The 24,174-nt window shown below is 45.0% G+C and overlaps 1 protein-coding gene across 1 annotated transcript in view; it reads right to left on the bottom strand.

The window, feature by feature from the left end:
• The window catches only part of COL20A1 (collagen type XX alpha 1 chain), a 511,940-nt gene that overhangs the window by 157,292 nt on the left and 330,474 nt on the right, over positions 1-24,174 (bottom strand). Inside the window, exons 25-27 of the mRNA XM_078651638.1 lie at positions 22,729-22,867; positions 18,147-18,289; positions 4,309-4,418 (exon numbers count right to left, since the gene is read on the bottom strand). Coding sequence (XP_078507764.1) covers positions 4,309-4,418; positions 18,147-18,289; positions 22,729-22,867 — 392 coding nt within the window. The remainder of the gene's footprint in view (positions 1-4,308; positions 4,419-18,146; positions 18,290-22,728; positions 22,868-24,174) is intronic.

The following is a 24,174-nucleotide window of genomic DNA, read 5'->3' as shown; positions in this document are numbered from 1 at the left end:
TGCCGCATAGAAGGTAGCACGACAGATCGCTTCTAGATGGCACACATTGGGAGGCGGCAACAGACGTCATGGGCCAGCAAGGCATAACCCTTCAGCAGGGCACAAGACCTAAAAAATAGTAGTGGGGGGACTGACCAGGTTAGGCAGCATGTAAATGCTACCATGGTGCGTGACATCGCTTGTGACCTCACAGGAAGGGACATCACAAGAAGTGACAAAATCTTAAGGCCTGCAACATATGCTTAGCAGGTCTATCATGACTACATTTGAGTGAATTACAAGATTGAACAAATGAAAGCTGATCAGTATTTAAGCCTGAGACTTGATCTCCGCACTTGAAGGAGTTAACAGCTCAAATGTGGATGACGTTTGTTGGCTCACTACAGTAGACAAGCCACTAAGTACTACAAGCTATGCATACTTAACGTGGCACCAAGAACAAAGTTCATTTGTGCATAGCATTAAAAATGCTATCAACTATAATTGTGCATATCAAACTTTACAATTTATTCACCTATCTAGCATACCACCATTGTATACATTGACAATTTTAGCCCACTTTGACCATTATCAAAAAAATGCAAGGTGAACCCTGCATTTGGTGTTCTGGCTCATTCAACCAGGTATACTTTTACATCAATCTAAGCTATATATAGGGTGCAATTGACAACTGACTGGCATGTGTTTTCCACCTGCCACCCATACTCCACCCTCATGCGCGAAGAGTTAAAAACAAATAATTAACTGTTAATGTGGAACAGGAGAAATAAAAAGATGTCACGACTCAAAGTAGCATAGAAAGTAAATATGCATTCTGCAAAGCACCTCCTGTAACATGGAGATGAGAGATTTGTACTTTATGTAGATAGGTGAGTGGTTTTAACACTGGGATCTTTTTGTTACTTGCAGTTCATAAACTGCAGTTCAAATATAGCACAATGAGCTGTGAACTGGGATCAAAGACCTGCAAACAAACTACAAAGAATGGGTTTAACCAGGGCCACTGGATTTGTGTGATACCCAAATGCAGCATTTTCCACATAATTATGGATTTGCCACACTTTCCACATAATCAATCATCTGCTGCATAATCTGCAGATTTTAACAAAAAAACTGTTTCTAGTTGAAACTGATCAAAAGTTACTAAAAACTTGGAGCCATGCATCCTTGCGCAATGGTTGATTGGTTATCATTCAGATGTTTTTGCTGTATTTGGGTATGAAACTGGTACTAATAGGGTGAAATATTTTCCCAGACAATGTTAGCAGTGTATAAATTACAAAGTGATGAAGTAATGCTAATTCTATCACAAAATGTGCTGCATTACTCTGCATAATTTGCATTTGTTTTCTGCATAATTTAGGCATACCTGCTACAAAATTTGGACCTCTCCTGCTGTATAATTTCAGTGGCCGTGGTTTAGACCTTATTGTTTTTCTCAATCTGTTGTTATTATGAGACTTCTAAAAAGGGGTTCTTTGAGTAGTAATAAAGTCTTATTGGCACAGACAATCCCAAGCACTGACTGCAGTACATTTGAAATCCTGACTTTGTTTCTCCTGGACATGCACTCTTGACAAGTAATGCCTACTGGTAAGGGCGGTATGTAACTGCTACACCTTGTAACCCTCATTGCCTTATGTAACGCATCCTGATCATTGATTTGCACACTTGTATGATTTTTCGTCAATGCATAATGTGTGTGTGTGATGCAAAGAGTTCTGACACCCTAAAAGTGGATGTTTAGCGCTATAAAAGAATTCAATTGTACGAATTGTGGTATTTAAATTGTTATTCGTGTGAATACAGACTGATATATCTGACATTCTCACAGTGCATGCATATCAATTGTATACAGGAATACAAAATGAAAAACATGCCTCAGGATGTAGTTTATGTAAAGGGATAAGTGTTGTGCCTTTCTTTTCACTCCATTGTGTAGGCATCTGGGTGTTAGGCCCCAGATAGCCTCCAGCCAGGTCCCTGCTAAAACAAAAGGAGGGCTGATGGCCCCCTAAACTGGGCCTTTGTTATGGGCCCAGCTGGAGTCTCAGATAGGAAAGCCCCCTCACCGCCTGCACTTTGCTGCTTTGAACAAAAGCAGACAACATGCAGGCGTTGCATAATGTGTCCCGGTGTTTGCAAATTACACCAGGACACATTCAGCATGTTTCAATGGGGCTTAAAGTCGTGGCAGGGGACGCCGTCCACTCTGTGAAAATAGTGGGTGGATGTGTCCACCAGCGTGTACCCCCGACTTGTGCCCTGATTTTAAGGCAGGTGTACTCACTCCCTACAGAGGAGTCCATGGTACCCTTTGGCATTTGGCATCCGGCCTCCACCCACAGTGAAAGCTTCTAACAGCCGGCCCACCTTTCAGTAGTTTGCTATTTACAGTCCAGACACACACTCGCGCCTGCACTATGCACAACGAGTGAGATACAAGCGGCACAGTGGCCGGTCTACGCTTGATGCGCCCATTTAGGGGTGCACAGCAACAGAGTGTGGGACTCAGGAATCTCTTGCCAAGTGTTGCCATCTGGTGGATTTTACAATTTAATTGCATTAGATTTCTGATCAATTTGGGCAACATTTAGAGGTTGATGTTTGACATCCGTACAGACCCTTAGCAAGGACACTGCTTTACTACCATTGGTAGACATTACCATTGACAAAAATGTTTAAATCATCTTGTTATTATTATTGCTGTATGCTGTTGTTGTTATTATATATGTCATAAACAAGCGTATCATCTCTCTGGAAGTTCTAGTGAGCGCGATCGTTCAGGTGTACCCACTCATGGCCCCCCTCATTCATGTCCACCGTTGTTAATTCGCTCACTCATTGGCACACCCACAAACACATTGATCCATCAACTCTCTTATTTGAAGACTCAATAAACCACTCATTAATGTATCGATCATTCCTTATCTTGTCCATTCATGACCACTATTTTCATATAATAACCAATTGATTCATAAGCACCATCCCTCACACATTCATGAAAAAGATAATAATTAATCCCTTAAAATGCTGATATCTATTCATTCCGGCACATGCACTCATTTATTCATCCTTATAAGCAATTTTAATTTCAGACAGCCATTGGATCAACCCGATCACTCGTTCAGCAATGAATTCTGCCATGCATATGCTCAGTCGTTACTGGAAAAGGAAGTCGGGCCTTTTTTCACAACACTACTTTCCATAACTATATAAGTGAGACACAATTGATACGGGGAGAGGATGTAGTCTCACAGCTAGGGCGGTCAATCTCAGATCTGGGGAACCGGGTTCGAGTCTCGGCAATGACTCTCAACATCCTGTGATTCTGGGCAAATCACCTAGGGGTCCATTAGGATGGCGGGCGGACTTTGTCTGTCCGCCATCCTAACGGAGATCGGGACCGCCCGCCTGAAGGGCGGGGGTCCCACCATTGGCATTAGGATGCTCCCGCCACAGTGGCGGGCGCATTCCTCAAGTTAACATTGTGGCGGGCGGTGCTCACTGCACCGCCCGCCACAATGTGAAATACAAATGCAAGCATTTGCATAATCGAAGCGGCAGGCACCGCGCGGTGCCTGCCGCTGCGATCATGCAAATGCAGGGGGGTACCACAGGTACCCCCTGTGTGCAACCCCCCTTTGGCCATCACTCTGGGGGCCCACAGGGGGCCCCTGCAGCAATCACCGCCTGCCTTTCCGTGGCGGCATTGCCGCCGCGGAAAGGCCCCTAATTTCAGGCATCGTAATATGGCTGGCGGTGTCCATTGGACACCGCCACCATATTATTCCATCACCGCCGCGGTCGCGAGGCGACCGCGGCAGTAAAGCGGCGGACGGTCTTTCCGTCCGCCGCTGTGCCCTCCGCCATCCTAATCTGGCGGAGGGGAAAACGAGAGTGCTTGTCGGGCGGATCGCCTCCGCCAGGGTGGCGGTGGCCACCGCCACCCTGGCGGAGGCAATCCGCCCGACATACTAATGGACCCCCTAATCTCCTCATGCCTAACAAAATGAATGCCTCCTTTTTTAATGTGACTGGTGCTCATGTAAAGCGCTCTGATGCCATTGGTCAATTTTGTGCTATATAAAACTATGGAAAAAAATATATATATATACATATGTTGGTCCAAAAGTGCCTATACAAATACTTTCTGCAAACAAAACGTGGAACACGTATTCGTTTCAGGAAGAAACCCGATCAGAGTGGGTATGGTGAGGAAAGATTTTGTCCCTTAGTCTATGAAACGAAGCACCCTCCAAACCACGTACACTACAGCAACGAAAATAGTGTATCCTCATTACTAACCTTGTGGAAGCTCCCATAGAAAATGCGTTCTACTTCCTGCTGGTCAAAGGTGACTTCCTGTAAGTCTGCTTTGTAAGTATGACTGAAGTACGTCAGGGATTTCTTTGTGGCTAGAACACAAATGGGACAAAGTGTCACTTTATGCAGCAATATAAACAAACAGTGAAATGAGTGATGTGTGCTGATCTGTACATTTGTATTAATTTTCTTTTCTCAGTAGTGCACTTGCCTTGGTGATCAGAGTCCTTCTTCACGAAGGGGTAGAGGTCTGAGCATGCAGAGTGTGTCTACTAAGGAACAAGTAGACATTTCAGAGACGTTTTAAATGCCCCACTTAAGTTAGTGAGACGTATTTACAGATGAAATTTCTCAAGAGGGTTGTATTATGGCATAATCTAGTAAATGTGGTGGAGATTTAGCAAGCGAAATTTCCTCGACCATATAGGTTCTGCCTGCAGATTCTCTACAGAATTTATAACCTGAAGTACAAATAAGAGGGTTTTGCATTACCAGACAACACTATATCAGGACCAATGACCTTGAAAGAGCCCCAGCTTTGAGCAAATACCCTTAGTACAGAATTCTTTTTGGGCTGAAACCATAATACCAGAGATAGACTATCATAGCAGGCTTCAAGATGGTAAGACAAACGTCAATAAAATCAGAAGGAGAAAACCTAAAACATCTGTAAGGATCTATTCTAGAAATCTGGAATCTTAATGTACTCATAACTATCTCACGACAAAGACGATAGTGCTGTATGTTAGGTCAGTCCATCAACTTTCATTATTACAACACCACATCCAACCCTATCAATGAGCTGGCACCACTAAGCCTGAAAATGAAAAAGTCTGAACAGTGTGGTGACGGGCCTACAGCTGAACTTAATCAGTGAGAAATGTCCAGCAGACCACCCAAAAAGAAGTCACAAAATCCCAAGCATCAGCAAGGAAAAAATCTTATTTCTTAAAATACAGATTGGCGTCCAATCAATCGTCTAAGGAATCTCCCTGATGTCATAAGACACGTTAAACTCGATGTACCTAAACCCTTGCACTAGTCATCCATTAGACTGGATAATAATGAGTGGTATTTGCTAAAAAGACATACACCATTATGCAGAGAGCCTCGCTTATGCTGTTAACAAGATAAAGCCACTTCTTCATAAAACGGTCTCAGATCTTGCCTCACAAATCTTAAGAAAAATTGAGATTCTTGTTTTTCCGTAGTACTGGTGCTGAGCAGCGAGTGTCAATAACAACTCATAGAACATAATTCCAAAATGTCAACAAGTCTTTTGACTTGAAACGCTCAAGCTGCACAGAGTGTCATTTCTACTGCAAAGGAGCTTTACATACAACAAAGGAGCTTCACATATCACACAGGGACCATAAAAAACATATTTTTACTTCACATTCAAGTTTTAAAAAACAAAAGCAACCAGCAGATAGTTTCAAGCACAATCATTGCATAAGGCCATTTTGAGTACCTGTCAGCCTTTTGATACAAGAATAACCAACTCTTAACATCCTAAATATAGGCTGAGTTTCACATCCTAAATATAGGCTGAGTTTCACATCCTAAATATAGGCTGAGTTAGAAAGAATTTACCACCTCACTCATGAAAACCACTAAAATCCTGCACCTCTCTCAGTCTCTCAAGTGACACCGTAGATACCATATCAAGTGATGTAGACAGGCTGCCTCTTAAAGATTGGATTTCTAGGGTGTAAAATTATAGGGGCATATTTATGAGACCAGTTGCGTCTCTCTTGCAACTCAAAAATGGGATTTATGTAGGCCTGGGAGTGAAATTCCGTTCCGCTCACGGAGTTTTCCCACTCCACACTCCAAGTAGCACGGGAAGGTCCGAAAAACTCCGCTCTGCGTAGTGGAGCAGAGTTTTTTCCTTGCTTCCCAAAGTAATGTTGGCAAGCGTGAGCAGGGAAAATATTACTCTAGATCACCTCCCGGCGAGATTTCTCAACACGGGCGGTCGCGGATGGCCACTACCGCTCATATTGAGAAACCTTCCGTCTGCACTGAAGAAGCTGCCCCTCGAGTAGAACATTCTCTCGACATGCAGAAAGAAGCAGCACCCTTGTGTGCTGCACATGATCAGTTCACACCAATTTTCCAGCGTGGGACAAACACCCGGAGCTAAAACTCAGCACGAATGGCATGACCTAACGCGATTTGCCGCTTGTGGAACTCTGCATAGCGCAGCAGAGTTTTTTGGTCAATGCGGAACTTCACAAACTCCTACCAGGCCTAGATTTATGAAGCCACACAAAGCAATTTGTGTGGCCCGGAGTGGCTTCATAAATCTGGAGTGATGCAATGCGGCGCAACTTGCTGCATTGCCTTACACTGCCCTGGAAAGGTATTCCACTGGCATTGTGTGAGTGTTCCCATGCAACTCCCATGATTTGTGATGTATTCCCGGATTGACCAGAACTGGTAAACCTGGGAATGCACCAAAATGCGACGCCTTCCCTGGGAAGGCATAACGAGGAGAAATATCTTTATTTCTCCTTCTTACTTCCTCTTTCTATGTGTGCTGCATTCTGCGTCTCAGGATTGTTTTTGTGCAGGAAGGCCCTTTCTGCAGCCCTACCTGCACAAAAACAATCCTGCATGCAATACAGGCACTCTTGTATCATGGGATAAGGGTGCCTGCGTTGGCGCCAGGCAGCCAAAACGTTGCTAGTGCAGAGACAAGGACCGGAATGCACCGTATTCCATTGCATTTTTTTTGCTTTCGATACTTGCACAAGTGCCACCATTGCCTACTTAACGTTTGTTCTTGCGTTTGAGTGTCCTCCATTTATTGCAGTTTTATACCTCTATTTGTACTTTGTACGCTTTTGTAACCTGCACACAAGTCACTTTTTCCTCCTGTAATGCACCGTTTGCTACCTCTTGTATTTTGTTGGCTCACGATTGTCACTTTTGCCTCATGTAATGTAACGTTTGCTTTTGTAATTTGTTCACTTGTTATGTTCTCATGTATCAGTTCTGTTCCTATTGTGAAGCGCTCTGACACCTTCGGGTAAAGTCCGCGCTATATAAAAACGCATAAATAAATAAATATGGTGCATTCCTGCCCTTCCCCTGTGACGCAGTGCACTGTGTCACACACTCAAGAATATGCCCCCAAGTGCTCCTTATTCAGTGTTTAACAATCATCCGCCACAAAAGAAGCAGATGTCCTGTCCACTGTGTTACAAGTTTTTTATCTATCCTAATCCACCAAATTCTAATTAACCGCATCGGTGCGGCACATTTTCCCGTTGTGTGCTAAAGATTGCGGAATCCCGCGGTTCATGACAAGCTCAGCTCGTCATAAGCGTACGAGAGGTGTAACTCATGACGAGCTGAGCTCGTCATGAGCGTCGAAGAGGTTAAGACCCATAGACAAGGAGCAAGAGCAAGCACCCAACTAGACAGCTGAATTCACACAGACTCACTGACTGTAAAGGATAACTGCTACATTATGAGACTCAGAGTCACACAAACATATTTGAAATCTGTGATAGAACTTATCTTAATGTGCTTGTGACAGAAAGCAAAGCATTGCTGGAGTGATTGGTTTCAAGAGGGTTCCAATCCAGCCTACAATTCCAAATACACCACCCTGAAGGTTGCTGATGACGCCTGCCACATCTTAGATAAAGATGATGCTTGAACAATCAGGCCTCTGAATCCCTCTGATGAATTTGATGCAGTTGATTGTTGGACTCTCCTAAGGAGTGTGAAGTCTTAACTGGGGACTAAGGGGCAAGACTCTATATAAGATTCACTGTCTTTCTTTTAGAGTGTATTCAAATGTTGAAGTTGAAGATTCAAAATCAGCACATTTTCTGATGTGATGTCTAGAATCCCAAGGATTTGGAATGCCATCCCTATACATATTAGGACGAACCCTTCCTTCAAAGCATTCAGGAGCCAGCTCAAAGCGCTCTTCCTCAATCGAGTCCTCACAAAGTGACAAAGGATCTACTTGAATTTCCTACCTCAAGACAGAGGACACAGTAACTACGTTAAGATCACTCCTTACAACACTTCCCCCTGTCCCGCACATTACTCCCCCCTATTTGTACCACAATCTTTCAACTCTGCATCGAATGCTACTAGACGTGTACTGATTAATGAACGTCCTTGGAATGACTGTTTTCCTGGACACTCTTGGTGTACTAGACTGTTATGAACAAATGTTGTAAAGCGCTCCGATACCTCCGGGTCTGGCTAGCGCTATATAAAACTCCAAAAATAAATAAATAAAATAAAATAAATAAAGTCTCTCCTCTAGACTTTGAAAACAATTTAGGGAACCCTCGTTAGATTTGCACGTCATGACAGGCATTTCTATACACTACATAGCTGATAATGCTCTATGATGAGCCAAGGAAAGATCAGCACAAGATGTAGCCTTCTTCTGATGCACTGCCTGGGAAAGATTCAAACCCAGATGGCACAAGATTGTCAAATGGCATACCCAAAGAAAGCAGCCTTTACTTCCCTCCTCGTCCACTTTCCATATTGAAATCCAAAACAGGAATGCTCATCTCATATTCAGGGGTTACGAGAGCACAAGAGCCTTTGACAACAAAAGATCCAGAAATGTAAAGGGGGTACACAGTTTTCCAGAATCCTTGTGTGGGAAGAACAATTGTGAATTGTGAATCTTAATTCTAGTGAAGAAATCTTCTTGGGACTGCAAGTTGGCACCATGCTTGACAGGTGTCAACCATCTTATTCCCATCATGTACTTATAAATAGCAGATGCTACCGAAGATCCTTCGGCTCCTCTAATTAGGGGCATTCTGTATGTCACTGAGCACAGTGTGTATCGTCACATCCTTGTTTGTAAGGCAGACCAACGTTGCCTCGAGATTATGGTTCTTAATTAACTGTACAATCCACCGTTCTGTACTTTGGCCCAATTGCATTGCAGAGGGTGATTATGAAGGTGCTGCATTCACAAAGAGGAATTCTACAGAGGAAGGCATGGATGGTGTAACTATACCTTGGTGATTAGTTGCTTCAATCCCTCATCACTGGTCAGTTACAGAAAACATGATAATGGTGTATGTTTAAATTGAGCAACACAGGTTTTGTTTTTCAAGTTTGAGTAATTTTACCTGTTAAGAGAGCAGAACTAATATTTGAACACAGTTTCCAATGGGCCTTAGCTTGGTCTTCCTTCCTGTAAAAATGGCTACAACTTTAAGATCCTTAATCCAACAGCTGCACATGAAGATACATATAATGTCAAAGGGAGGGCTGAGGATTCAGTGCTGCATGTCTGCAATCATCATTCTAGGGCCATGGTCAAAAGAACACCAAGGCCCAGTGTGCCTCTGATAAGAGGAATGGGAAGTGAAAATTACAGTAGTCTCAATTATCTGAAAGAATATACAGTGGTGACTGATGCTCGACCGTGGGATTTGAGATTTCATTTGCTTCTGTCAACCAAGTCTAGAGTTAAAACAGATGCCTTTGGGGTAGGATGAAGCCCAGCTGTGGAGCCCACCTTCAGCTCACGGTCAGTGGTCTCTTTGAGAGCAGCACTGGTCTTCCTATTAGAGCTGCAGATGATCCAGCAAGTTCTATATATGTTTGCCCATTAATTGGATGGGTTTGTAGTCCTAATCAAAATGGACAACACTACAGAAAAAGCCTGTATCTTTCTCTAGGGACTCTGTTTAACTATATCGTGTTGGTATTTATTTGGGGCTTCCCATACACTGAGATGAACCTTCTGACAGCCCCCAAGTCATTTGGAATTTATGTTTTGAATATGGACCAAGAGCTATAAGCCTTTCTTTTGCCCATTCAGAAATTGGATAAAGCAGATCCCTCCTCATTGGTATCTCACTTATCAAAGAAGATCTTCCTATAAACGTGCATAAGGTGAGGAATGTCCTTAGTAGCCATGTCTACTGAAAGAAAAAAGCCTTGTTTCTGGGATGCTTCCAGAAGAAAGAAACCAATGGTCCCCTCTGCACCTTTTCGCCCATCCCCAAGCATTCTCCTTCTGTAGATGATGGGAGGGGGGAGTCACCATGACTGCCATTGGTGAACAAGGGAAAAGTGGGCTGAACCCTTGCTCGAACGTAACTCACGCCTGCCTTGAGAACCTTAAAAGCAAACCTCAACAGGTACGGCAAAGAAGAAGACATAATAATACTTCAAACTCCCAGACACATTTTTTTTTTTATCAGTACTGTTAAAAAAACTGAAGTCTCACTTAAAGTCAAGAAATTGCCAAAAAATTATCCACAAGATCTTGACAGTTTTATGCTCATTCAATAAACCCAAAACTAATGACACTAGGGGGGAATCGTTGTAAGTATGGTGTGATGTGCTCCTAATCTATTTTGTAGCTGCAATAGATATTATTTGAAATAAAATCATAGGTCACTCACATTAATTTAAATCCCTTTGAGTATCTCTGAAAGGTAACATCACCATCACGAAGAAAGAGGAAGGCTTTATGACACTTCAGAGATTGCCACTGAACATGAAACAAGTAATATTTAGAAATGATGAACCTTCCTTACTGTGACTGAGAGTCCTGTCTTTTTACATTAATAGAAGATTTCTCAGAGGAACTGTAGCTGAACATAATCACTTTAAAGGCTCTCCAGAGTCTAACATTATGCCTCAAACTTTGCTGAAATGCCATCAGTGCCTTTGCACTTCCTGTGATCGCCTATAGCACTTTAACGCCTCTGAGAGGCTCGCATAATTTTAACAAGTCGAATAAATATGTATTAAGTAAAAATAACAGCACATTATAATAAAGACCTGAAGTATCATTTTAGTGTTATTGACACAAAAAACGACAAATCATATTTGCTGATCTTGTCTCGAAAGTTTGATCAAATTCACATTGGTGTTGTGATCGATCAATTATCAACAAGACATTAGTTTGCCATTGGAGGTCAGAAGGTAAGCACTAAGAAGTTCATTTGGGTTGATTAATAAAGCTGCTCAACCTCTGCTTGAAGGCTTGTGACATGTTAAGTTGGCGAGCGCAAGTGAGGAAAATCCAACATGAGATCACCTCCCAGCGAGATTTCTCAACGCGGTCAGTCATGGATGGTCGTGACCCCTCGCGTTGAGAAACCATCCGATCACATTGCAGAAGCTTTCACTTGAGTAGAAAATATACTCGAGCAGCAGAAAGAAGCAGCACCCTCTTGCGCTGCATACTGTGCCGTTCAAGCAGATTTTCCAGCGAGGGACAAACACCCAGTGCTACAAATAAGCGTGAACTGCGTGACCTTAGGCACGCGCATAGCATGGTGGAGTTTCTGGGTTGGAACACCACAAACTCTGCCCAGGACTACTTGAGATGTCATTTATGGATCTGAGAAGGGCCTAACCAGATGAACAGAAGAGCACAAATGATGAGCAGTCACCACCCTTGGGGTTTACTAAGTCAGAAGCAACCTAGGGAGAAACTGAAGGGCAAGATGTGAGTGGTTGAAAAGTACCAGCTGAGAATTTGTTTTATGGAAATAGTCCAAGGCCATATCAGGCTAAGCTCTAGCCTGATTGGCTCAAATTGGGAAGACTGCCCAAGTGACAAGAGTCTTCATAGAGTAGGGCCTTGAAACTCCTAGCCAGGCTGGACAGCTATAGTTCGTAACTGGAATAGGTTTAGGTAAGTAGGCTATAATAGCATTATTAGTACAAATTGTAAACCAGGTGCGATCGCAATTTTGCAACTGAAACAGTGCTCAAAGGTTTCGTTTTGAGGCATACACTGGCTTCCATGTGCCCTTGCCATTGATTCCTATACTGAGATAGAGATAATATAAATATCTTATTCGGTGTATGTTGTTCAAAAACCACAAGTGTAAAAAAGATGCCTTACCAAAATAATATTGTGCAATGTTCATATTTGGAGGGACGAGGATGAGGCGTTATAGCCAGAGCTGCCGACTTTTGAATTGGGGAACCACGTTTGGGCCCCGGTGTCTCCTCAACATCATACAGATGTTACTTCAACAGTAGTGTTAACTCTATCTGATGCTTGATTATTACTATAATAACCTACCCAATGTTTCAATCTGACCACTGCTTCAACCATATCATTACCTCTACCTGACCATTACTTCCATCTCACCACTACACAGGCTTCACCTATACTTTAATCTTACAATTTGTTCGACCTGACCAGTATTTTTACCTGGCTATTGTTTTGATCTTACCTTAACCAGTCATGGCAATGCTTCAACCTGTTAGGCCCCCATGCACATATAATATTCACACAGACACAGGAAGTTAGTATCTGGAACTGGCCCAGGACACGTGCGCCCGGCCCCTTTTTATTGACAGGGTCACATGTCCTGTGACATCTGTGATGAATAGGTGTGGGGTGAGGGTGAAAGCTAGCCCTCAGGGAGTGGCTGGTGCAAGCACACAATTAGCAGCACTAGAACAGTGACCAGCCGGTCACCAAAATGACCAATGCTTTGACGTGACTGTTATTTCAACCTGACCATTGATGTAATCTGATGACTGGACAATTACTTCGACCTGACCATTGCTTTGCACTTACTTTAAAAGGTCATTGACAAAGTTACGACCGGACAATTGCTTTAACCTTACCTTAACTAGTTATTTCCAATGCATCGACCTGACCACTGGTTTTATTTTACCATTTCTTTCGCAAGGGACTTCTGCCCAGCCTGTCTAGGATTGCCCAAGAATGCTACATCTGCCCAGCTGAAGTCGAGGAGAGCCTGGGACATATTCTTAGATGCAGAAAGAAATATACAACTTCTTATGTGTAGGAATCTTTCAAGCTAAAAAAAAATGTTTTAATATTTGCATTTCCCAAAATTATTTTGATAGCATTTCCGTTCAAAAGCATCGAGAAGTGAAACGATGCCGCCATCTAGTGGTGAGCAATATATTTAAAAAAAGCCGAAGCAACCTATGGAATATATCATTAATAGTTGCGTCTTAGGGAGACTGAGGGGAGCTGTACTCACCATAGCACCAGTATTTTATCTCAGAATACTTTGCTGTTGAAAGAAATTCTACTGGCGATGTTCCCCGACGCTCGCTGTATTCGCATGTAGCGTTCTTGGGCCTCAGGAGGCCCAGCATTACAACAGGGGACTTCGCAATAAATAACGTGTGTGAATATTTTGTTGCAGTTTTATTGCAGTGCGAACTCGACCCGAAGGTATTGGAGTACTTTACATGAGCAACAGTCACATTACATAATGCATTTTGTTTTTTAAGGACCAGGAAATTAAATTATTTGACCCAGAATCACAGGAAGTTTACCCGACGCCGTGACTCAACACAATTGTAAAGTTGGCAGATGTAGCCCTTACAGGGTGACCAACTTGCATGGGTGCAAATTCTGGACGGTGAGTATAAAAATTCAGGACAAAGGGTCAACATTCAGGACAAAAATTCAGGACAGAAGGTCAAAATTCTGGACAAAACTTTGGGACAAAAGGTAAGTTTATCAGATCTATCAAAGGAGGTTGTGTGATAATATGTAAGTAAGTAAAGGGACGTGCACTTAAGTGCAAGTCAAAATAAGTTTATATTAGGTTGAGACAATCATGCACTTCACGTTTTTTTGGTATGCGGGCAGCTTTGAGCAACTGTGCAGATCTTTTTGTGGTATTTCAAGTGCCAATAATATATTTATATGGTTACTGATGAATTACTGAATGGACAACGACATTCAATAATTCATCAGTATTTTGCTACGTAATTGTATTGGGGTTCAGGCACAGGGAATCTCCATGACTCAAAAAAAACATGAACTGATCTTGTGCAATGTGGTGCACGTTAAGCGCTCCAATGTCCTTGGGTCAAACGTACGCTATATAAAACCATCAAACATAAACAAATAGTATGTTATCTGCATAGCTTTTCGTCCCACCTTTTCATACTTCTTTCAGTTTTCAGTTGATGGTTTTATTTTTATGTCGTTTTATGCATTTGCATGGTAGTACTCAGGATCATGAGTTTTACAATGGGGATACGTAAAACAAGTAATAAAATGCCCTTCCAGCGCTTTGATGTATAGTGAAGACGAAATGTAATTATCTAAAAAACACAAAATAAACAGATCTATATGCTTTGCTCTCTCGAATGGAAACGTGATATATTAATTTAAACCCCGTGAACGCTCATGACGGGCTCAACTCGTCATGAGGCACGGTGCTCGTGTGCTCATGACGAGCTGAGCTCGTCATGAGCGGTGGAACGCATACGCGGGGAAAATTCCTCTGCTGTGCTGAATGTTCCACGAAAAACGGGTGTGGCCGTGACGAGCTCAGCTCGTTATGAGCACACGAGTACTGTGCCTCATGATGAGCTGAGCTCGTCATGAGCATGGGAGCGCTGTGCGTGCCCCCCCTCCCCCAGCACAGTGGGGGAATCATCCCCGCATGCAAGGGGTTAAATAGCGTGTGTTCAACTTGTGCCTCTCGCGCACCTGATTAGAAAGCTGACATTGTCCATTGCTCTTGGAAAAGTAAGTGTGGATGACGCTGGGGCGATTCTGGTGGCACCAGCCAGGCTGTGGTTTGTGTGCTCCTGTGTGCATCCATGCCTGGTCCTTTTATTACCTAGTGTCCTGAGCCTTTAGAATGACAATGGACGTGTGGGGCTGCTGTTGACTCCTGCAGACCCGGTCGCTCCTCCCTGCCTCCCTGCCTCTGGGTATCGTAGCGCTAGCTCTGCTGCCAAAATCGATCCTGTGCTTTGTAGAACTTATTTGCCTGCTTAATTTGTGCCTGCTCAGCTGCTGTATCGCATCGTGCCAACCAAACAGGAGGAGGCATCGCCATCGTCCATAAGAAAACCATCAGAATCGCGACCAGTTTCGACGATTACCTTGCAACCGCCGAACACCTCCACTTCCAGATCCACACCGACCCCAGGACCACACTTAGAGGCACCCTCATCTACAGACCACCAGGAACCCGTCAACAATTCAGCGAAGACATCACTGACTTCATCAGCCCACACGCCCTCACCTCCGAGAACTACATTCTACTGGGAGACCTCAACTTCCACCTGGAAAAGAAAAACGACTGCAACACCACCATCCTTCTGGACAACCTGGCCAATCTCGGACTCAAACAACTTGTTGACACCCCCACCCATGTAGCCGGACATACGCTCGACCCAATCTTCACCTCCAGCAAGCACATCTCCTTCGATCACACCACAGCTCTCCATTGGACGGACCACAGCTGTATTCACTTCAGCTACAAAACTACCTCGACCCACAACCCCCCACAACCTTTTCCGCGAAGAAACTGGAACAAAATCTCCACCGACCAACTCCTCACATCGCTCAAACAAAACCCTCCCGCCCTCTCATCGGACCCAAACCAAGCTGCCACCAAACTCAAACAATGGATCACTCACAGCGTTGACGAATTAGCACCCTTGAAAAACCACCGAACCAAACAGGGTAGCAAAAAGGCCCCCTGGTTCAACGATGACCTTAAGAAATCCAAGAAACTATGCCGTACTCTCGAGAAAACATGGAGAAAAAACACAACCACCGACAACCTGACCACCTTCAAGACAGCCACCCGCAAACACCACCAACTGATCAGATCCACCAAGAAATCAGCATTCAAGGATCGACTCGACAACAACGCCCATAACAGCAAGGAATTATTCAACATCGTCAAAGAATTTACCAACCCCACCGCAGCCTCAAACGACATTACTCCCTCCCAAGACCTCTGTGATTCGTTATCCTCTTTCTTCTACAACAAAATAGCCGACATACATACCAGCTTTGAGAACATTTTCAATGAACAATCCACTCCACCCACCTCCAAACCCAAACCGCCCTCTAATAACCTTAGCGCCTGGAACCCAATCAACACTGAAGACACCATCCGCCTAATGAACTCCATCCATTCAGGTTCGCCAACCGACCCCTGTCCCCACCACATCTTCAACAAAGCAGACTCCATCATCGCACCCCATCTCCGTGATGTCATCAACTGCTCCTTCAACTCTGCTACCTTCCCAGAAAGCTGGAAACACGCCGAACTCAGTGCCCTCCTGAAGAAACCCACAACAGACCCCTCTGAACTTAAGAACTACCGCCCCATCTCCCTCCTCCCATTCCCTGCCAAAGTCATTGAGAAAGCCGTCAACAGCCAGCTCGCCGCCTTCCTTGAATCCAACAACTCACTCAACACCTCACAGCCCGGCTTCCGAGCCAAACACAGCACCGAAACCGCCCTCATTGCAGCGACAGACGACATCCGAACGCTTCTGGACAATGGAGAAACAGCTGCCCTCATCCTACTCGACCTCTCCGCCGCCTTCGACACAGTCTGCCATAGCACCCTCATACAACGCCTCAGCAACATCGGCATACAAGGAAAAGCCTTGGACTGGATCATCTCGTTCCTCGCCGGGAGAACCCAGAGAGTCCGACTCCCCCCATTCAAATCAGAGGCCACCGAAGTCATCTGCGGAGTACCACAAGGATCATCACTCAGTCCCACCCTCTTCAACGTTTACATGAGTCCCCTCGCATCCATCGCACGACAACACTACCTCAACATCATCTCTTACGCTGACGACACCCAGCTGATCCTTTCCCTCACCAAAGACCCTAACACCGCCAAAACCAATCTTCACGAAGGCATGAAAGAAGTAGCCGAATGGATGAAAAACAGCCGCCTAAAACTTAACTCAGACAAAACGGAAGTCCTCATCCTAGGATCATCCCCTTCTGCCTGGGACGACTCATGGTGGCCATTGGCCCTGGGCACGGCACCCATACCCACAGACCACGCACGTAACCTAGGCTTCATCCTAGACTCCTCCCTCTCGATGACCAGACAAGTCAACGCCGTCTCATCCTCTTGCTTCAACGTACTTCGTATGCTCAAGAAAATCTTTCGTTGGATCCCCACAGAAACAAGAAAGACTGTCACTCACGCACTAGTCACTAGCCGACTGGACTATGGAAACACCCTCTACGCCGGAACCACAGCCAAATTACAGAAAAAACTCCAACGCATCCAAAACGCATCAGCCAGACTCATATTGGACATCCCTCGCCAAGCTCACATTACCGGTCACCTGAAAGACCTCCACTGGCTTCCCGTCAACAAGAGAATAACGTTCCGTCTCCTCACCCATGCACAAAAGGCCCTTTACAAACTAGGACCCGAATGTCTCAACACACGACTATCCTTCTACACACCCACCCGCCAACTAAGATCCACCAATCAAGCCCTCGCCGCAGTTCCGCGCATCCACAGATCCACCATGGGAGGAAGATCCTTCTCCTACTTGGCGGCCAAAACCTGGAATTGTCTCCCCACTCACCTCCGCCTCACGCAGAACCACATTTCCTTCAGAAAGGAACTTAAAAACTGGCTTTTCGATAAATAATGCACCCCCTCCCCCAAGCGCCTTGAGACCCTCTGGGTGAGTAGTGCGCTATACAAATCCCCTGAACTTGAACTTGAACTTGAACTGTTACGCTAAGAGGAGGAATGCGAGGCGGCCTCAGCAGGGAGCTGAGGACTCTCGCAGGGGAACAGCTCTGCTCCCTGCCAGGCCCAAAAATACAGACATACAGCGTCCGTAAAAGGGATCCTCACAGACGACGGACGTGAAGTTTAATTTACGGACGGAGTGTGAAATTTACAGACGGTTAGTCATCCTAAGCCCTTCTGCCACATGCTCCTCCTTGAAGTGCCTCACCGGGCTTGTTGCCGACATCTCGTCCGCAAGAAACGCTGGCATGATGACCTTAAGTGAAAAAAAAACAATTCAGCAAAAAGGTAGTGAACACTTACGGTCAAAGACGAGTCCGACAAGTGGCTGGAAGTCCTCGTCCACAACTTGCCAAACGGCAAAGGGCTCCGCACCGGTGTCCGGAAGTAGACGCAGAAGAACGCTTATGGTGTGGTCCTGTGGAAGTCCATCCGGGTGCACCTCCCTGACGGACAAACACAGCTACGTTAGCGGAAAGTATATATGGATAGGGGAAAGGAGGGAGGAAGGAGTATGTTAAGAGAGCGAATACAAAGAAAGAAACGCGACGAAAGGAGAGAAGTAGACAAGGCGATGTAGAGAAAGAGGGGAAGAGAAAAGGAGGGTAGGCAAAAAGAGAGTAGGCAGAAAGAGAAATACAGCGAAAGAAAAACAAAGGAAGTGGAAAGGAAAATGGGATGTGGAAAAGGCGAGCAGAAGAAAGAAAGGAATGGAAATAAGAACATAGAGAAAGAATGAGGAAAAGGGAGATTGGTAAAAAGGAGGGAATATAGGGCGGGGATAGAAATAAAAGAACAAGGGCGGGGGGAAATGGAATGTGGGGGCAATAGGGAAAGAAAAAAAATACGAGAAACGGTATATAGAGCAAGATGCGCAGAAAGCAATGGGGAGAACAGAAGAGGAGGAAAAGAAAATGATAGAAAGGGCGGGGGAGGAAGGAGGGAGAAGATGAGAGCAATGCAAGTAGAGAGTATCAAAGAGAGCAGGCAAGAAGAAGAGGAAAGCAGATTGAACAAACCGAGAGGGAAAAAGAGTAGTGACTGAAAGGAGGAGAGAGACGTAGAGTTGATTCTCTTTTGAAAGAAGTTCAGCTGAGTGCAGAACAAGGAAGAACGTTACTTGCACAGGGCGCCTGGAGAGACCTGGCTGAAGTAGTAGGTAGGAAGGCAGATCTTTCATACCTTTCACCAGTTCTTTCTGTGTTTTACACTTTTCAAAGAAAGCAGGGGATGCAGTTGGCAATTAAGAGCCTCATTATGCCCACACTGCTCACTCTTATCTCTTCCTTTCAAGCAGCCTCAAGCTTTTGTCCTCTTCTCCGTCCAGGTACCTCTTGTTGGATGGACTTAACTCATTTAAAACTCCAAGGTAAATATTCGTAGTGCATGGACTTGGCACAAGGGTGAGAGAGGATGCAATACAGAGAACACAGGGGCATATTACCAACAACTAGTGATATTTATCGCTAAGTAGGCTTAGCAGCAATTTTTTTATCGCCGCGCATCACCGGATATTATCGCTGAGATAATGTGCTATTAGCAATGTTTATCTCAACAGCGATAATATTACCGGCGAAATCCGTGAATATCGCTGAGAATAAAGCGATATTCGTGCATTATCGCTAACAGGGTCTTAGCCATTATATCCACCTCCCATTGGATATAATGGCTAAGAACTGGTCTGAGCAGGTGTTAGTTTTTGGAGATACGCGAATATTTCCATCGCTACGCCTGCCTTGCTAATAGGCGATAGCGACGTTAGCGACTGCTTTTAGTCGCTAACAGGTTGGGTACGCCCACTTTGCATGTCATTTGCGATAAATATCACTGACATGCAAAGCGGGCCCCAAACCGCTCGCTATCGCCTACAAGCTGTCGCTAACTGCTGTTAGCGACAGCTTGCTAATAGGGCGATACAATTATCGCTGCTTAGCCGCCAAAAGCGGCCGCTAAAGCGGCGATAATCACATATCGCCCGCCTTGGTAATATGCCCCACAGAGACTTACTTGAGGTAGCTAACCAATTGCATTTACTGTTGCTTTGTACCTGAGATGATATTGACCAATGAAGGCACCCTAGGTATTCTTGTTGGTCAGGTATGTTCAGTTCATACTAGTAAATAATTGTGCATACACACCCTTGGGCTGCAGAAGTGTGGTGTTAGCCTGGGGGTCACAGAAATCCAGTCTTGAGTTGAGAGGTGTACACTGAGAGTTTGTCTATGCCAGTTTCCTGCTGCAGATTTTTCTACTTTTACTAAGTGCATGATCCCGAGTGACTGAGAATAGAATGCTGTATTTACTGCATCCAGTAGACATAGTTACTTACCCAAGTGAGGTGTTTAAAAATGTAAATGTAAATTGATACTTGTATAGCGCACTACTCACCCGCAAGGGTCTAAAGGCGCTTCTACGAATACCGCTGTGGAACCCATCCTGGCTTTCCCTGTGAGGTGTCCACACCTGGGCACCCCCAAGGTGGAGGCCAGGCATCCTTAGCGTTGTGGGGGCCGTTGTGGAGATTAAGCAAGCTATTGCCCAGAGTTGCAGAGTGGGACTCCATGATTGGAATAGGCACCGAGGCGAGAATTATCAGGTCTGTGGAATTTTGAGCCCAAGACCCGCCGAGGCGGGGAATTGAACCCTGGTCCCGGACTAGACCTCTGCATCAGGGTCTGCCGCTCTAACCATTGAGCCACACTTCTCCACTTTTTTGCTGGTTGTGGGAAATAGAACACACTCAAAGCTTTTCACTTGGAAATGAGGCATAACGTAGAGAAGCAGTATTTAACTCACCCAGTGTTTTTTCTTTTTCAAAGGCCTTTTCCGCCGAATAGATTTCCACAAGTTTGACCTGCCAAAAACTGTCACGGTAAAACAGCAGAGATGCAATATGTATCTCACAGATCAAAATCCCAGTCCTGTCAGAAACTTCTGTTAGCATAGATTTTGGTCAAAGCTCATAATCAGGGCCTGACCATTTGAATGACTAATACTAAGGGGCTGAGAACATGTCCCTGCCATGGTTTGGCTCACTTCAGGTCAGTGCAGGCGCCGCTTCCAGACCTGGATTTTTCTGTAACAACCTAATGCAGTCTGAGATTTGTAGTTTTGTTATGCTTCCATTGAACTACTTAGACAAGGACACCTAACACCAGTCATTTGTAGGTTTAACCCCTTGGCTGCGGGGGGGGGGCAGCGCGCGGCGCTGCTGTGCTGTTGACGAGCTCGGCTCGCCATGAGGCACAGCGGAGCTGCCCTCATGACGAGCTGAGCTCGTCACACCACACCCGTTTTTAGAACGTTCAGCACAGGGGGGAAATTATCCCCGCGTGCAAACGTTCCAACGGCTGGGACGAGCTGAGTTCGTCAGGAGGGCAGCTCAACCGTCCCTCATGACGAGCTGAGCTCGTCAACAGCACACCTCGTCAACAGCACACAAGGGGTTAAAGTAATGACCTGGGGGGAGGATGTCACTCTAGAAGAGCTCCTCCCATCAGCGTCTTCTTGAGTTTTTAAGGATATGGGAACAAGAAACTCATACATATTTTAAGATATAGTTGGGCGGAGGCTCTTTTCCACCCCTTCCTTCCACCTGATTCAGCTGTTTAGGGCCCCCTGCACTGAAAATCAGGCTTTCCCAGCAGCACTTCCCTAGCAGGAGAGGGGGCTGCAAACCTTGGCGTTTGATATCTGTAAAACCCTCCATGTTTCATAATCAGCCTCTGCCTTGCGTCTGGGGGTTAATTAGGGCGAGCTGCCACCCTCCATTGTAGGCTCACTGCGAGAATGCGCTGTTAATCTGCCCACCTTGTGACACGCGCCTGTCTACCCAGATACACGTCCCCGTCTGCAGCAGAGGCGTTTGAAGTTTGTTTAAGAGGCGACGCCTGCAGCGCTAGCTGTATTAATTGCTTACTAAATGGATTCCATCAATTAGTGCCCTCCGGTCTTTAGCTCCCCGCTGGAACCTTGAAGGGGAAGTTGAAGATGTGCCTAACTTTTGTTGTGAGAAGGAGAGAGCAAGAAGGAGAGGAGGAGGCAGGAAGGAATGGAGAAGGGAACGAAGTAGGGATGCAAGGAAGAGGAGGGAGGGAGGCTGGTTGGTTTGAGGAAGGAAGGAGAGAGGCAGAGACAGTGGGAAGGAAGGAAGCAATAACAGAGGGTGGGAGAGCGAGAGAGAAAGGAGGGCGGCTGAGGAGGAAGGGAGAGAAGGACAGCAGAAAAGAAGGAATGACAGACAAGGGGATGAGAAAAGAAAGAAAGGAACTAAGGAAGAGAAGAAAGGGAAGATGGAAATGAGATCACTATAACTAAGCAATGTGGTTTTATCAATATCATTTTCATTTCAGACCTATTTTCATTTCAGACAATTAAAAATGTTATTTTAACTTTAGTTCAGAAATATTTTTTATGCATTTTTCAAAAAACAAACAGGGAGAAAGAAACAGTAGTATAATACATGGGGCTCCGGTCTGATATGTAAAGCCCTGGATGGATAACTGGGACCAGATACATAAACAGAGCCCAGGAACACATAACACATGAGGGCCGAATACCATATGGACTATGTAGAAAAACGTGACTAACAGGATGAGATAAAAATTGATTTAATGGGGGTAGAATAAAAAAAAAAAAGAAGAGCTAATAGGTGTAGATTCAAGTGACGTGTAGAGGAGGGCAACCTAAAGAGGCAGTAGGATACGTAGGTGGAGACGTGTTTCGGGGGGTAAATTCTCCGCAAGCCAGGAGTCAAGCACACTCTAGGGGGATTGCCGGATACAGATTCAGCAGAAAAGAAAGTTGAGCGAGGTTGAGGGCAGGCTGGCGCTACATGTACCTGCCAACCCCATAGGCTGCCCTCAGGGTTGTGGGCACCACTTACCTGGTTGGACGGGTGACCTGCGAATCTTGAAAGAGGGTGTAGGTCCGCTTCCCATTGAAGATATAGGGGTCCATCGCAACTCCATTGATTGAGGAGTAAGTCTTTTCTGCCAGCCCAAATGCCTCCATCATGTCATATCCTGGGAGAAGGATGCAGGGGGAATAGAGAGGGAAACAATCATGTAACATCAATAACGCTACAAATAACAACAGATTCCGTAGACCAAGCCTCCCAAATTGTGGTTTATAGACGTCTGTATATTTTCATCCACACCTGCATATCCGAGCAAAAGTCAGAAAACGTTGCCCTTTACAAAGAAGGTAAAATATTTTGACGGGGCGAGGGTTCAATGAACTTCTATCCACTGCTTTAAATGGACAGGTACTCTGATGTATAAAGTAACTGTAGTTCTTAAATTTGAAAGGGAGAGTACCAGCACTTCTCAGCAGTGGTGCAATATTGGGAATGGGCGAGTGCTAGCACTTCTCGGCAGTGGTGCAATATTTGGAATGGGCGAGTGCTAGCACTTCTCAGCAGTGGTGCAATATTTGGAATGGGAGAGTGCTAGCACTTCTCGGCAGTGGTGCAATATTTGGAATGGGAGAGTGCTAGCACTTCTCGGCAGTGGTGCAATATTGGGAATGGGCGAGTGCTAGCACTTCTCAGCAGTGGTGCAATATTTGGAATGGGAGAGTGCTAGCACTTCTCAGCAGTGGTGCAATATTTGGAATGGGAGAGTGCTAGCACTTCTCGGCAGTGGTGCAATATTGGGAATGGGCGAGTACCAGCACTTCTCAGCAGTGGTGCAATATTGGGAATGGGCGAGTGCTAGCACTTCTCAGCAGTGGTGCAATATTTGGAATGGGAGAGTGCTAGCACTTCTCGGCAGTGGTGCAATATTTGGAATGGGAGAGTGCTAGCACTTCCCAACAGTGGTGCAATATTTGTAATGGAAGAGTACTAGCACTTCTCAGCTGGGGAAGTGTTTTTAGTGGGGAGAGTATTGATATTTCTCAGTGGCGAACAGGTGTTCTAGGTTTCTGAGTACCTGCACTTAGGAAACATTCTTTACAACGCAACTTTTACTCCGCACTACCATTACGACGCAACTATTACAACACAAGTCATTACAACGACTTGCGCTGGAGGGCGCTCTAGGATAGGGAATAGTTTAATTACTATCCAACACCTTCCCTACTATCCACGGGGACTGGAGTTGGAATAGTAAATTAAACTATTCACTATCCAGCGCCCCCCAACGCAGGTAATTGTAACGACTTGCGTTGTAAAAGTTGCGTCGTAATGGCATGCGGAGTGAAAGCATGCGTTGTAATGACATACATCCCTGCACTTATGTATCTGCATTTCAGGCACTTCTCCTATCTTATTCTCTAAAGCCAAAATCTTGCTTCCTTAATGAAAAAAGACACAAACATCAATGCAGCA

This window comes from Lissotriton helveticus, chromosome 7 (assembly GCF_964261635.1).
Source record: "Lissotriton helveticus chromosome 7, aLisHel1.1, whole genome shotgun sequence".
Lineage (NCBI taxonomy): Eukaryota > Metazoa > Chordata > Amphibia > Caudata > Salamandridae > Lissotriton > Lissotriton helveticus.
The sequence above is the reverse complement of the archived record's forward strand: the minus strand, read 5'-3'. Positions and strand labels throughout refer to the sequence as shown.